Raw genomic sequence first — 16788 nt, forward strand, 5'->3', positions numbered from 1 at the left:
CAGAGGTTAACCAGCGCCTCTGCGCTCCCTCTCCTACCCAAATGGTACTCAGCATTCCTCTGGCAGATTAAGTCCATGTTTCTATCTTGGAGAATCGTTGGACCACAGTGATCAATGTTTCCCGGAGTGATTTAAAGGCCTTACATGTGAATGTGACTCCTTACAAAACTCAGCTTTTCCACGTTAGACTATAAAGCACCAGGGAGATATTTTATACACAAAGATTTTTGCAATCCTATTGCAATCTTATAATTATAAAGAACAACTTAACTTTATCATTTCCATTAAAGCAATAAATACAATTCTACTGTAGCTCCCATACAAGGTTCCATCTTAAATCTTTGTTTCCATAGTGATCTCCCACCATTATGTAACAATGTATGCAGACGACAGTCGATTATAGTCACAGAGTCACAACTTATTAAGACAATCCTTAAAAATGTTTGAAATGTCTACTTATAACATATGATGCTACATCTGAAAGCAGAAATGTACATACATTTTCTTTTCTTACTATCTGAAGTTAAATCAGACCAGACTTCTTTTGTTCTATGTCACTTAAAGTGATTTCTCTTCACTAAATGTTATTTCCACTTACATCAAGTGAAGCATGATGCAAAAGCATCATGTTTGACCTTATGTATGACTTCTGTTTTCTTAAACGCTGTTAGTTTTACACAGCATTTGTACAGCTACTGTAAATGGATCATGCATCACTTTCTATTTAGTTTGAAGGCGTAGTCGTCTTAGTGTATGGAAACGTCTGGCATATTTGTGATGAGATCTGTTCTAGATTCCACTTTACTTTATTATTATTATTATTATCATCACCTGTTGACCTGCACATTTGGCAGATGTTAAAAACAATGCAGTGAAATTAGTTGAATTTGCTGCTTGGTTTTCTGGAATTCCCTGTTGATTTAGTTTTATACAACATATTTAATATAGATGCATCCCAGGTGTAAAATCCTTAGTGAAAAATGAATCCAAGCAAGTCTGGAGGTGAGCTGGGTTCTCATGTCTGCACAGATAGATCATACTGTGCTGTACTTTCATGACTAATTGTGGGAATATGGTTTCGTCTCTGGCCCAGATTTCAGAGGAAACCAGGCCCACCCGCTGAAGTGGCTTGGAAACAAGGCCATCCCAAATCCCCCGCTCCACAGCTGACTGTCATTACTCATGCAATTCCCAATTATCCCGATCTCACAAATTACAGGTCATAAGAATCTGGTGGAACCTCTGATCCAATTAACCAGACAGCTCTGCACATGAATCAAGTTATGACTGCTACACATGATGAAAGCAGTTAGTTCAGAGCATATGGAGGAGTTTAGGATTCCTCACTGGTTATCACATTCCCCTCCGTCTCCACAGCATGCGACTAAACGCAGCCAGAGCATGGCATAAGAACAACGGCATGAGATAGGCAGAGGTCTTTTTCCAATCACTTACAAATGCTGCGATTCCTCTACAGTCATTCCAGACTCACAATCACGTTATATCTCGGAAAGTCACAGCGGACGCCTTTCCAAAACCACGAAAACACATTAGACTTTATTGGGATTTTATGTGTTGACCAACACAAAGCTATGAGTCATTGTGCAATACAAAGAAAATGCTGTGTTTTCTCACAGATAATCTAACTTGTGTGATTGTGTATGTTACTTGTTCATGTCTGTTTACTAAATTATCCATCCCAGATGAACGTTTGTTGTTGTTGTTTTAGGAGTTCAAGCTGAGACCCAGTCTGGATGAAGGTGCTCTGATTGGACGAAACTTCAAAAATGTCAATTTTAGGTCTGCCTGTAACACAGTATAACACAGTATGCCCAGGACATAACATGGTGCTGGCAGTGTCATGCTTTGGGGAGAGACGCTGGTTGGAGTTGATGGAGGTAAATCCAAGAGAGTCTTGGAAGAATCCCAGTTAGAGGCTGCAGAAGATTTGAGACGGAGGTTCAACGACCCTAAACACGTATCCATAGATATAATAAACATGTATCCATAGCTACAATGAAACACGTATCCATAGCTACAATGAAATGGTTTGGATCAACACATATTCATGTGTTGTCTTTGGCTATGCTAGGCTGACATTAGCATGGTAGCTCTCTGCTGTGATATGACTTGATGATGACTGCACTACTAAAATTTGTTATCATTTGTTTCAAGAACAAGAAAGGAAATGTTCCGTCACATTGAACACAAAGTGTTTTGCTTTGAACATCATAATTTGCAAGATGCTTTTGTTTCAGCTTCTCTCTTTTCCTCCACTGAGTCTTAGCTAAACCTGACAAGCAGAGAAGGTTTCATGACACACGAGCAGCAACTCTGGCAGCCAATATTTTCATGACAAGCATGGAAAACAAGCTGAACAAGGTTTTTGTCTGGTAGAGGAATGAAGTGGTGACCCAAAGTGAGGAGAAAACACTGACTTCAAAATAATAAGAATTAACTGAAAACAGGTGAGTGTCATCAACAAGAACACAAACTTTTTTTTGAGTAGCTGCTCTTTGAATCCAGCATGATTTATATCAAAAGTTATAAAGGGACCTTATGAAATGTGGGCTCATCTAAAAGAGCTGAAGCAGAACTGCATTCTGCTCCTGATCTGGATCTCAGATGATTGTGAGTGATTTAAGACACAATAAACATCTTTTTGGACATTTTTTCATTTATTCAGTAAAACACTATAAATATTTGGTTTACATTTCCAGTGATATTTAAAGCTAAACCATTATTTAAATGTTCAAAGGAGTGAGCAAGTTTTCTACAGCTGCAGCTGCTTCTTTGACCATCAGTTTGATAAAGATAACTTGAGAAGTTGGCAATCATTTAAAAATAAATGATTTTTAAATCTGAGCGATACTAGCAGGTAAAATGACATGTTGATTTATGACATATTGTCTTTAGAACAAAAGCCTTCTGCTGTCCACAGGTCCAGAAACATGACCAGCCTGCAACACAGGCCATTACAAACCACATAGCTTAGCATGGTGGAATCAAAGAAGCACATGAATTTACAGTTTGTGTTTTGCTTTGGTGTCAGAGCACACATCACTAATTATTAAAGATGTCTCACAGTTTGCTTCTTGATGCTTTGTAATTCATACAGCCATGCATCATGCATGCTGCAAAGATCTGAGAGCAGAAAAGAGAAAAAGCAGCAGCTTCCTCAAGCTGGGCGACAATCTCAGATCTGAGTCGGTGGTGAAGAAAAGACTGAACTTCTTAAGGTTTATTTCACAAAATCCTTCTTAAACATTTGAACTGGACATTGCACCAATTTTCATCATCCATTCAAGGCAAGTTTAAATCACAGCAGAAAAACTTTTTGGAACTCTGAAGGAAAGATTCTAAATCTGTGAAAACTCTCATAGTAACATTTATTATGCATTACAGACCTGACATGAAACATGGTTTGAATCAAATTTTCATAAATAAAACTGAAATGAGTCAGGTGGCATGAGAAGTGGGAGCTGCATTAGAAGTCAGAGGGGAGCTGCTGTCCAGGCAGCTGATGACAGATGAATTTTCTTTATGTTGTGTTTTCATGTTTTTATCAACTTTCTAACCATGTCTTGGATTATTCAATCAAAATCTAGAGTTTTTCTGACCATCTCCATTTCCTTCTCATTTGAGAGCAACACACCATGTCTTCCATGAGGATAACTTCTGAACTTTTCAACAGCTTTTTGATAAATACAACATTGACCGGAAACAGTTTCATTAATATAACCAATAACAAGCCATTATTAGATATCAATAACGCTAACGTTGGACAACTAGACTATATCAATGAAACAGCAAAGTTGCCAAAAACACTCTCAAAATGATATAAAATATAAAGTCTTAAAGCAATTTTTATTCTGATCAATAAATGGGAAAAATACCTTAACATAAAATATCAAATAATCTGGAGAGCTCACCTCACACATCACAAGACGCTCGACGTGGGACTTCCACAATCAGACATTTGCACACACTGATGACCAATCACCAAAGTGTCTCAGATCTCTGGCCAAGCATCCCATCATCCCCTCTGCCTCAGTAATCTAGAAGAACTGAACATTAAACGCCAAACAGACCCAAACCTGCTGCTTGGCTCTCACCAAGACAACGATAAGCTCACCTGAAAAAATAGGGAAAAAATTTGTACCTCAATGGCTAGACTTTCTCACACAACATATATTAATGAAACAGGAATCAATTTGAACATTTTATTGAAATATACTCCATAATTTTACATCATTTCATTAACGGAGAATTACTGCCACTGTGGAAACAAAGACCAGGGGAAATGAGAGTCTGATTATTATTATTATTATTATTATTATTATTATTATTATTATTATTATTATTATCTCTCCCTCTCTTTTTCACTTCTGCCCAAAATATCTGTGATCCTAGATTAATCAAATAATATTAAGAAATATTATTTGGAAGTCAGAAAAAAACTTAAAGGGAAAAAATTTACATCTAACCCACATATGTTAAAGAATTTTATTGTTTTTGTTGTGCCACCATTTGGTTATTTTATACATATATAAAATAACCAAATGGTATATATATATACAATAACCATTTGGTTATTGTTATATACAATAAGCATTGGCTTATATATATATATATATATACACACACAAAATAATTTTATTTATTTTTTATAACATCAATAAAATTATTTGAATGTACACATAAATATGTTCATCCATATAAAAAATCTCTAAATGAATCCAGAGTAAACTGGATTCAACAGTTGATGTTGGTCATTGTTTTAAAGAAACTTTAAAGAAGTTTGGACTTTAACACAGTTAAAGCTGCTGCCTTATTGGCTGGACTGGTCTGTCCAGTAGAAATGGTCAACATGAAAGGAGCTGCAGACATTAGTACCTTCAGGGACTGTTCCTTAGTTCCTGCTCAGCTCTCATAGCTTAATCAAAGTGGCTGTCAAAAGAAAGCAGCACTGTCAAAAGAAAGCAGCACTTTATCTCGGATCAACTGTCCTACTTTAATCTTGATCAGTCAGAGCAGTCTCCCTGCAGCAAGCTCTGCTGCAGTTTGTCCTTCCTCTCCATCACCGTGACAACACAATTCAGGAGGAATGTCCATGAAGATGACATGCACAGAGCTGCTATTAGATAAGGATTGCTCAGCAGTTTGTTGACTGCAGTCAGACACCTGATAACCTGCATTACACCCTCACTGATGGCCTGTCATAATTGAGCAAGCTTGCTAGAAGAGCCACAGTGCCCCCTGCTGACAGGCATCACTTGTTCAAGCGTTGGTTTTGTGCTTTGGGTAATTTCAATAAAAATTTGCTGAAAGCAGGACAAATTGATTTAGTCTGCACCGTTCATACAAACACCACTCAACATGTTTCAGAGCCAAAACAAAGACAAGAAAACTATACATTAGTATAGTTTAAAATATTTCCTTCTATTCTCTAGAATAGAATAGAATAGAATAGAATAGAATAGAATAGAATAGAATAGAATAGAATAGAATAGAATAGAATAGAATAGAATTCTCTGAATAAATGTAAACAGGATCTATCAATTGTACCTGTTGGTTGGAACACAACATTCTGATGCTAAACATTTGCATCAGTGCTAAGTTGAGGTAACATGCACCAAATAACAAGTGGAGAGTCACAAGCATTGACTAATATTCAGTATGTTAATATTAGTGTCTGAGCTAAAATGAGCTAAAATGTTAGTGTTAGCCTAAATGCTGCCATCACTAGCATGTTGTCTTACATTCAGTATGCTAAACATAACTATTAAATGAATAAACAGTGAAAATGCTTATTTTAAGCACCACCTTGCTCAGCAAGTTATCTCTAACTGTATCTAACTGTAAAACAGATCATAAAAAACCTTTGTTGCTAAGACCCTTAGTGTGAATAAGCCCAAAACAAGCTATTTTGAAAAGTATAGGGCTTTAATCTAAATATAACCTTCAAAATGCACGGAAAACAACATGATCAAAGTAAAAAAAAAAAGTAATTAATGATTAAGTGAGTTTTCACAGCTTCGTCAGAGAACTTTTATCCATAATAGAACACAAACAGGAAAACATATCACACAGTTTAAACATGAGTCACAGTGTCCACGTCCATCTGACGTTACAGGAAGGAAAAGGTTTTGTACTTTCAATGAGAAGATCATAAAAAATCTCTTTTATGATCTTTTTTATGAAAAGATCATAAAAAATCTCTACAGTGTTTGTATTATTTAGGCTGTTTGGTGATTTTACACTTCATGACTTCTCTATGCATTGAAAAGCTCATATCAGCATCAGACTTGAACTATGCCACATTTATTCCCATTGCAACCAAACTAAAACATTTCATTGTGATTTTACATGATTGTTCCTGCATCACTGGAACTGGAGGGAAATTATACTCAACTTTCCATGTTTTTGAAGGAAAACCATGAAAATAGAACTTTCTATTGATGGCTCCCATAAAATCCTAATAAGATGAATTAAAGTTCTGATCTGGAAGAGTGTAAAGTGTGGACAAGTGTGATAGTGCAGTTTAAGGAAGAGAAGTTTTATGTTGTGGGTCGAGGAAGCGGTCCAGCATCTTCTGGATGTTCTGGAAAGCATCTCTGCCCAGGTAGTCCGCCTGTCCTGACTCCCACATTCTGCGATGCTCTGCCTCTCTTTCTTCTGCCTGATGAAATGAAAAGTGGCAGAAACAACAATCAGGTTATTTCAATAGGCTTGTTATGATTGAAAGAACAGCGTGGTTTTGAAGAAAAAGTCCACTATTGACAGACAACTATTGTGGAGACTTATTATTTGTCCCGTTTTCTTTTTCTTAGAGCAAAAGTACATGTTGTTTTCAGGAAAAAATAATCTGAAGTAAAGAATCTTTTCAACTCAATACAGTGTTTTCAGTTCATAAAAACTGAGAATCAGAGCGTTTTGTTTCTTTCTTCCGTTTCAGTCATTAGCTCTGCTAGTCTAATTTCATACATCTGGTTCATTATTCATCCTGATTCAGGCAGTCTGTACTTGTACTACATTACAGTAAAAACAGCTGATTTTGTATTAGTAATACAGTAAAAGATTGTTTGACAGGTTGAGTTTTGTTTCTTTATTGATTAATAAACGCAATTTGCGCCCAAAATGATCGATTTCAATTCAACTGACCTGAACTGAACACAACTCAAATGATTTGATCTTAACTGAATTCAACTTAATTGAACTGAAAGAACTAAACTGAGAATAATTGAATTGAATGGAACTGAAATGAATAGTATTTAACTGGGGCTGCACAGTGGTGCAGTTGGTAGCAATGTTGCCTTGCAGCAAGAAGGTTCTGGGTTTGATTCCCAGCCGGGGTCTTTCTGCGGGGGGTTTGCATGTTCTCCCTGTGCATGCTGGGTTCTCTCCAGGTTCTCCAGCTTCCTCCCACTGTTCAAAAACACAACTGTCAGGTTAATTTGTCTCTAAATTCTCTGTGTGGAAGGTTGCTTGTCCTGTCTGTCTCTGTGTTGCCCTGTGACAGACTAGTGACCAGTGCAGGGTGACCCTGCCTCTCACCCAAAACTGGAGAGGCACCAGCACCTCCTGACCCCATGATTGGATGGATGGAAATGTCTGAAACCGGATTGATTTGAGTTGAATTGAACTGAATTCAAATGGATTAGATTAAACTTGACTGAACTGAAATGAAATGAAATGAATTGAGTTGAGTTGAAAAGATACAAAGATATCAAATGGACCTGTACGTCCAGTAACCCGTCTGGAAAGATTTCACTTGGGAAATATTGGAAAGTAAAATAAGTTTCCATACCGGCTGAGCGTCTCCATCTGCAGCGCCTTTCCTGTCCTCCGACCCTTCAGCTCCAGCTCCACAGGGGTCACTGACCTCTGCTGTCTCTGTTGATGGAGACTCTTTCTCCGGGACTGGTGCTTCCTGCACTGGAGTTCTGTCTGTGTGAAGAACCTTCAGACATTGAAGCCGTGTTACTAATCAGTGCACTTAAAATCGAACAAATCTTACATAAAATGGAAATTGAACTGAACTGAGAGTGACAGAAATGTGATGCAGCTCAGAACAGATTGTGTGTTACTGCTGGAAAATTGTAGGAAACGCAGTGAAGCAGAGATTCTGATCTGCTGGAACTAACAAGAGCCACTTGGCCTGTCTAATAAGCAGCCATCATAATTACCATGAAATATTCCAAATATAAGTAGCTATGCTAATATGCTCTTTCATTCTGCTAATTAATAGTTTTATCAACAAATATTTTAATGACTACTCACAGAAAGAGCATGAAATTAAACAGAGTCAAAGAAAATGAAGTGCTCTCATTAGGATTCTCTCTTTTCTACCAACATCCCAGGAGGATTTAGTCCCGTGTTTTTCACACCTTTTCAATTATGTGTCAGTTTTCATAGTTTTGGCTGTTCGCAGGTCAGCAACTCAAAGCAAAGAGACATTTAGAAGTACTGTTTTTTAATGATATGGCAATCATTGTTGTTTGAGTGTCAAAAAGAAGCTGACAGTTTTACTTTCACAAACACATACAGATTTTTCTGTAATGCTCCACCAGGTAAATATTTGATAAAAACAATATCTGTCATAAATGAGAGAAACTCAAAGTGCTTGTCTCGTTGTTGTTTTCTCTCAAAGAGCTTTAAAAACTTATTGTAAATGTAACCGTTCCACCATCTGCCCTGTTAGAACATTGTCAGTAAGGTTAAAGTTCACCTTTTACTTAATAGGAGCTTTGATAGTTTTGAATAACTGCATGATCTGTGAGTGACCAGTTCAAGATGTGTCAAAGCTCCACATGTAGTGACTGTGGATGTTGTCAAATCAGATTTAAGTCTTGATTCAGTGAATCTTACCATCATTTCTTCAGAGTGTGAGTGAAGACTGTTGGAGGATGGAGAAAAATGTGCAAGCAGTGAACTGGAGCTGTCCAAGTTTCCTGTAAATGGCATTTTGACCTCTTGTTCTTGGATCTGCAGAACAAAGAAAGCTTGTTGTAACATCATGTTGGCATCCAAACTGACAGTCATGTTTCTGAGTTCTCTGCCACTCTGGATGTTCACTGCAGCCTCAGTGGAGAAACTCTGCAGAGTTTAGGGGTAGAAATCTGCCAGCCAAAGAAAACCAAAACAGTCTGAGTCCACTGACTTTTCATACAATCACCTCTACTACTGACTGTTCTGAATATTACCTTTATGAATATGTTTTACAGTCACAAGACATGTAGTTTCATTGTGAAGTGGAATGAAATATGAAAATGCCTATGAGATTCTCAGACAGTATTTTACAGCAAACATTGAAAAGAGAATCTGTTGAGGATGGAAGCTGAACCTCCAGCGCATGCTGCATCCTCCTCAGCATGTCTCAGTGTTTCAGCAGCTGTGTTTCCATTCACCTTAAAATTGCTCAAATTGTAATTACTAAAGAAATACATTTTCTTAATGGGAAAACAGCAATTTTGAAGAGACTCAAGTTTTTTGCGGAAAGGTTTTTGTGCTGGACGAAGTGGCTTCACTGTTATATTGAAATTAAAATTTTTTCAACAACCGAATGTCGTTCAGTCGTAGTGGCAGAAAAGACAAAGAAGACGACAGATCTGAAGACACGGCATGTTTTTGAACTTGGCGCATAATTGTGTTTCTTATTAAATGGAAACATTGCAAACATAAAGAAATGGGCCAAATGCATAAAAGAAAAGAGCTGAGCAATAAAACAGTAAACAATTTCAGTACCGGTTGTTTGGGTGTTCTTGGAGTGGGCTGAGTGTCTGGAGCAGGTGATGTGTGACTGTGATATTCCTTCCACCACAGAGACTCAAACTGCTCCATACTCTGTGAGAGGCAGCCGTCCCTCTGTGGGCTCCACGGCTTCACAGCTCCTGCAAAATGGACTATCTTTGCCTGGTGGCCGAACCTGCAGGAAGAACAGCAACATGTTCAATACATTAGTCAGTGAGTAGCAGATTGCAGTCACAGTTAGCCAGAAGTCAATTTTTCCTATTTTCACAATCACTTAAAGTTCAGGCTGCACTGAAAGAAAGAAATACTAAAGTTTTGTTACAACTGATGAGAGCAGCATCATCACATCCCCACTCGCTTTGTCATTGCTTAAAACTATATGTATTTCAATAACTCAATACATATAGATGGATGTTTTCAATCCTATTTATCTTGTATACATCTGTACATTTTGAGGATCTTCTACCTGAAACTAATAAAACATGACATTTTTGGTCATTTCTAATAATATTTACTGTTTGGGTTTTAAAAACTTGTAATTTAAATTAATATAAATTATTGCAATAGCATCCAGTTGGGATGTTAAGCTTCATTGAACAGGAAGTCTCTAAGTAATAAAAATTGTGTTAAAAATCATTCTTTTTTTATTATTTAATAAGATTTTAATGTCATCTGTTCTGTCAATTTTGATCTCCTTCCAGAATAAGGCTCTTGTCACTTTAAATCCAAATAAGCTACTGGCCACGCCCCCAACTCAACATTCACATTGCCATAGTTGTGCAACTGCACATATGTACATCTTTGAAAAGCAAAAATTGAGCGTCCTGTCTTACCTGAATGGTAAGACAACATTAAAACGCTTGCATTTTCCAGCAGCCATTGTACAGATATATTATGTTCAGATGTATCTGAAATGAATCTGAAATGATTTCCATACATCAAGAAAACATTAAATTATGGCCAAAACCGTCTTCGCTACCAGGGGAGTTTTATAACAGTCAAGTTTGTTGCCGACACACTCACTGTTGGAAAGCAGGGAGGTAGGTGTACACAGAGCTGGCACACAGGTTGTAGATGAATGGCAGGTGTTTACTGATGTCTTCCACACTCCAACTGCTGAAGAATGAGTTTAGGAGGCCCTGATCTCCCCCTGATAATATATAAGAAAAAGAAATTAGTAAAATATAAATTTGTTCTTACTTGACATATTGATTTAGGGTTAAAAAAAAAAGAAGGAATCTCAGCTGTCAGGGTTTATATCACATTAATCTCACTCCCAGCTGACTGAAACAAATCCAGGTTTATTACAACACTGATAGACTGATGGAAAATCTGGTAAGATATCAAAGTGTGCATTTAAGCAATGAATGAATCATGTTACTTTATAAGATCTCCCTTGACTTTACATCAGCGTATTCAGTTGAGACGTCAGTCCTCAAAGCAATCAGCCTTTGGCTTTTTTCTTGCCTGCAGCCCAAACATATTGTGATGTATTACCATCAAAGCTGCCGTGTTGCAGGGCGTGATCCAGCAGGCTGGTGTAGGTGATCTTGGACGGTCTGAAGACAAATACGCCAGAATTAAAGCAGTCGGGCCACCCAGGGTCAGGAGCAGCCGACAACTCGTCCCGTTGGAACAACTCGTCCACATTACACAGGACCTGAGGAGGGACAGTATGGAGAAATAAAAAAAATGTTACTCTATGGTTTCATTCATAACTGAGTAAAAACTGTTGGACCGAAGCTGTTAGCTAGATTCCAGATTCTCTGTTAATGAGATTAAAAAGCTCCTTGATGGTAAAGCCCAGGGGATGAATGAATGAATGAATGAATGAATGAATGAATGAATGAATGAATGAATGAATGAATGGATGGATGGATGGATGAATGAATGAATGAATGAATGAATGAATGAATGAATGAATGAATGAATGAATGGATGAATGAATGAATGGATGGATGGATGGATGGATGGATGGATGGATGGATGGATGGATGAATGGATGGATGGATGGATGGATGAGATTCTCCTGGCGTTCCTTAAGCTGTTGTAGAGTTGTGTTGAGTGGACATCGGGGGCATTTCTGTTTATAACATTTATGGAGAGAATTTCTGGGCACAGCTCAGGTGTTGAGAGGATCTCTTTCTGTGGGTTAGGTTATGATTCTGTGGCCTTACAATCACGTCTGATTTTTGCATATGATGTGGCCTGTTGGCTTCATCGGGTTGTGTTCTCTGAGTGTGAGGCAACTGGAATGAGGACCAATGCCCCCAAATCAAGGCCATGGTGTAGAGCCAGAGAAGGGTAGAGTACCTTCTCAGGGTCCAGGAAGGCGTCCTGCCCCATGTGGAGAAGATTATGTATGTTAAGGTCTTGATCATGAATGAGGGGAAATGGAAAAGGAGATTGATAGGCAGATTGTCTGAAATGTGTTTCCTCCACTGCTGCTTTTTCACGTCAAGAGGAATCAGTTGAGGTTTATGTTATGTATGTAATAAAACAATACATTATTCAATGGCACTATTTTGTGTTCCATGCGGAAGAACACCATTATCAGCGCATTGATCTCACTGTGTTCTTGGGAAAAATGTCTAATGAACTAAGTCACATTCCACTGAGGTTCTGTTGAGTTTATATAGTTAAGTTATTAGAAGAAACGTATCAGTTTATGATGCCTTCTGGACACGTCCCACGTCCCAGACCAAGACGCAGGACATGCTGGCTGGACTCAGCCACTTCAAAGCAGACACAAATATTACTGACCACACTAAACATTGCATGTCCATGTATGACCTCAGGGACCTTGTATTTACTCAGCTTGGCCTTTAAACATGCCTACAGCCTGCAGCACGAATTTTCACTGACTTCACAGGCCGAGAAATCACAAGAACAAAGTCCAGCTGAACATGTCAGGGTTCACATTGTCGGAGATAAACAGGAGGTTAGGAGGTCAGAAGAGAAATAAATGAAGACAGCCAGATTGATGTGTGTTGACTCATGACCCAACTACATTGTTCTGTAACCAGGATCAATTGAAATTGATCTACTTGACTTGAAATCTGTTTGTATGACTAGATTAAACAGATCTCATTTTCTGAAGCCATGTGATGTGAATAGAATTGTGACACTTGTTAATCTATCCATCATGCAACCATCATCTCTTGCTTATCCAAGACTGTGTTATGGGGATGATCCAGGGTGATATCTTAGATATCAGATTCAGTGCTTTTATTGATATTGTACAGAAGAACAAGAAAAGTTGTATCAGTGTACCAGGGTGTATGTGCCTGCTCTCCCTAGTGGTGCCGCCCTTTATCTTCATCCCTCTACCGGGGAGAGGATTCCTCCAGAAAGTCTTCCAACTTTTCATGCACCAGCAAAACACAAGGCAGACTGGACCACCTGAAGTGGAATATTCTTCTTAAACTCACCAGTGTATCAGCATCCAGGAAGACACATTTGTTGTACTGAGTCAGATTCCAGCAGTGGAGTTTAGTGAAGGTGACACCAAGCTCAGGACGACCCAGCATGGACAGATGGAGTTGGTCCTCGCTGTTCTTCACATCCACAGTGATGACCTCATCAAAGACGTTCTCAAGGACTTTTCTGCTCAAACGGAGTTCAGTTAGTCAGAAAGTAAATTGTAACTCATTGGAAAGTACTATTTGAATTACTTGGCCTGTCTGGTTCAAAGGTATACATTTATTTTGTTCTTTAATTTCTAAAAACACAATGCGTTACCAAACTCAGTGAGTAGACCTAACGGCTCTGTTTCATATCCAAGGAATAATAAGATTCACTGCAATTTTTTTTTTATTTCTTTAAAGGGATAACATTATGTTATTTTCAGACATATAGTGCCTTTTTTATAGCACAATCAAGTACAACTTAAGGCTGTACTTTTATGTATATATGCATATATACAAATTTTACTTTGTAATTTAACACTTTGATATTGTGCCTCTGTGTCTTTAAGAAACTCTTGCTCTTTCTGTTATGATGCCTTCAGGAAGTCACTATAACATTGCTCCTACATTAAACCTTTAAAAATGTTTTCACTTGTAACTCATCTAGCTCAGCTGATGTGCAGCTCCACCAAGTGTTTGCTAATCGCTTCTGGCTAGTCTGAAGGAGCTGAGTAGAAGAGTTGTGGGCAAGGGCTGCTGTGAGGCCGGAAATTTGGAAACTGCAGCTCCAAGGAGGATCTATATCGGTGAAGGCCTCCCTGGCATTTTGCACAGCTGAATGTTTTTGGCAAGACGCTCAGAAAAGGCGATTTTAAAGTTTTTTTTAATATTATTATTATTTTCTGTTTTGAAATTGGGAAAGTGTGGTATTTCTCGTATTGAATCCTACAATAGATTTGACTTTATCTTGGACATTTACAGAATAATTATTGGATCTCAATGACAGAGAGAAATGAGTCTCTAACCTTGAGTGTTCAGGGATGTTTGGGGTCACCATGACGACTATGCGGCGAGTTGTTCCATGCCGTCGCAAACTTCTGGCCAGCACTGCCGCCCCCTGGCAGTAGGAGTCTGAGGTGGCCAGGGTGACAAAAGCCTCACCAGCTGCACACAGAATGGAGACAAAAGAATCAATAGTGCAGATATGTGAAGGTTTATCCATTAAATATATAAAGGAACTAAACTCTATGGATTGTTTTGAGTTTCTCTCTGTTGTTCGATTATGGACCAGCTGTAGCAGGTGTGTGGCTGCAGCTCCATAATCATGGCCTGCTGCTTGATATGGAGGTATGTAACCTTATGTCTGAGGACAGTGTTAGATTTCACTTGGTTCCCTTTTTGATTGGAACCAGAAGAAGCAGAGAGTCTGTTCTCATTTCAAACAAGCTAGCCCGTCATATTGTTAATAATTCAACATCACAGAGAGACATTCACAGTTGGAGCGAAAGAGCAGTGAGCAGAAAACATGCAGCAGCTTATCAAAGCATTTTATTTATTTGTGCATCTTGAAACATACTGAACCCTACAGCAGGAGGATATTTGGAGAATCTGTCTTTAAATCAGATCCATAGATCCCATTATTTATATGAAAAGTATGTTCCTACCTGACATTTCTTCTCTTCAGTCAGTTCCAAATCCTGTAGGTTTACTTTTCCACAGGAGAGGTGAGGAGCAAACTACGCCTGCATGCTGCCGGTCATCAGCGGTGACATCAGAACAGTCGATGGTGAGGGTGCACCAGAGCACCAGCTGGATCTGGCACGCTTCCTAAATCCTCACTGTGAGCATAAATCTGCAGCTGTGATGTGGAGTCACACCTCAGTCTGCTTTAATGGTGGAGTAAATCAGGAAGCAGATGCCTTGCTGCTTCCATCCTCTGATGTGTTTGTCCAACTGGTCATTCAACTAGCAGGAAAGGGGGCGTGGCAATAAGGATTGTGCAACAGCACAATCTCTTACTCTGCTGATAACCCACTCAGGACAGCATTGCTTTACACTTTCCACATCAGCCAAGTGTAAATAACCTAAAACCACTGCAATGCATGAGTCTCAAACATTCACTGACTTGCAACAGAATTTATTCCTCTTGAACCTTTTCTCGTTTTATTACATTAAAAATCCCAATTTTGTGGGAATCTTCCTCCAGATTGCATAAAAAGCCACTTTCATAACCTTCTCTGTCCTGGATTTTGACTCAGCCATTCAACACATGAATGTGCTTCAAGCTCAGCCATTTCTTTGAAGGGAATGATCTGCAGGGGTTTGGCTCCACTGCCTTCTCCTCAAACTGAGCAGTTTCTCTGTTCCTTCATTTCCACAGCATGATTCTGCCTTCACCGTGGCTCACAGTGGGGACGGTGTGTTAGGGCTGATGTCAGTTTCCTGTACAGTTATTTGGATACAGATCAATTTCATTTTCCGCATAAGGACAATTATTTATTGACAACCTTATGTATCCTCTTACTGCCAGATACACAGCAACTGAGTCTTCAGTCAGAGGTTTCTTCAGAACCACTGTAATACAGACTGCTAAAGGAATCCTTCTTTCTACAGCCATCAGCATCTGCAACAACTCTTTGAAGAAACTTGGATAAAATGGGTTTAGATATTTATTTTTTCTTTTTGAGTTAATACAGTATTTTTTTTATTTGTATTTCCCAATTAAACAAAACACATTAGGTTATTGTACAGTTTAAATAGCCATGGTGTTTTTTACCTCTGACCTTTCTCTGAAGATATAAATGCTCTTTGACTCAATGAGTATTTATAGCTAGAACTTACTCTACACAGCTTTAACAAACTGCAGCACATGATGACAGCTGCTGTTGGAAAGCCAACTAAATAACTAAACTTGCTCAGACAGCAAAACCTCACAGACAGATCTGTCATTTAAATCTGGCCAATAAGACACGACTTCCACCGAGTTCTCCTGTGTTACACTTAAATATTTCAGGTATTGTGGCTTTTCCCTCGACTCTGTTGAGTATAGTTCTTTCAGATTGATTTAAGGAAGCTAGAAAAAGACAGACAGGAATAAAGGACGGATACATTTCTGACAACTGGATAGGAAGTAAAAGAAAAAAATAGAAAACTATTTCATGCTTTACTTTCTTTTTTACACATTGGACCTGGAAAATATGGAAATCAAATTCTAGACTTTTCAAGACGAATACAAATCCTGTGTTTGGATTCATTCATCAGCTGCCCTGTACCTGCTGAAGAGAATCATCACACGTTCATGACTAATGTTCCAACAAAGCTCTTACAAAACAACTACAGCCAGTAGTAAATACATTCCATATTTTTAAAAATATTAGGGCAAAAAAAATGTGTTTGTATTATTTTTCTTCTACTTCAAAGTAATGTATTACTTTGTGATGATCTGTCACTCCCAGATAAATAAATGACATTCATATTTTGTAGGGCACTGTAAAAAGATATCACAAAATTACTGAAGCCCTTAAATATATGTTTTTTTTATTTTGAGAGTGAAAAAGTTTCATTGTGGCTAAAACACACAGATCATCTCAATAAAGTAAAACTAGGAGTATTTTGGGCTTGTACTAAC

The 16788-nt window shown here is 38.2% G+C and overlaps 1 protein-coding gene across 1 annotated transcript; it reads right to left on the reverse strand.

Moving 5' to 3' along the window:
- Window positions 1-6308: 6308 nt before the first annotated feature.
- Window positions 6309-16709, reverse strand: gyg2 (glycogenin 2). Its single transcript, XM_055059087.1, has 9 exons — window positions 14825-16709; window positions 14186-14324; window positions 13185-13359; window positions 11251-11413; window positions 10777-10903; window positions 9748-9928; window positions 8872-8988; window positions 7811-7963; window positions 6309-6682 (listed from the first exon to the last, which is right to left on the reverse strand). Exons 1-9 carry the CDS (start codon window positions 14829-14831, stop codon window positions 6545-6547), a joined length of 1200 nt encoding a protein of 399 aa, XP_054915062.1. The 5' UTR covers window positions 14832-16709; the 3' UTR covers window positions 6309-6544.
- Window positions 16710-16788: the final 79 nt, after the last annotated feature.

Source organism: Poeciliopsis prolifica, unplaced genomic scaffold (genome assembly GCF_027474105.1).
Source record: "Poeciliopsis prolifica strain line A6 unplaced genomic scaffold, Auburn_PproV2 SCAFFOLD053, whole genome shotgun sequence".
NCBI classification, from domain to species: domain Eukaryota; kingdom Metazoa; phylum Chordata; class Actinopteri; order Cyprinodontiformes; family Poeciliidae; genus Poeciliopsis; species Poeciliopsis prolifica.

What these genes read in the sequence shown, in the direction of transcription:
- gyg2 (XM_055059087.1), bottom strand. An exon ending in TACCTCCCTGCTTTCCAACA is followed by an intron (nt 9,929 to 10,776) that starts GTGAGTGTGTCG and finishes TTCTTCCTGCAG; the next exon opens with GTTCGGCCACCAGGCAAAGA. An exon ending in CAAGAACACCCAAACAACCG is followed by an intron (nt 8,989 to 9,747) that starts GTACTGAAATTG and finishes TTTGTTCTGCAG; the next exon opens with ATCCAAGAACAAGAGGTCAA.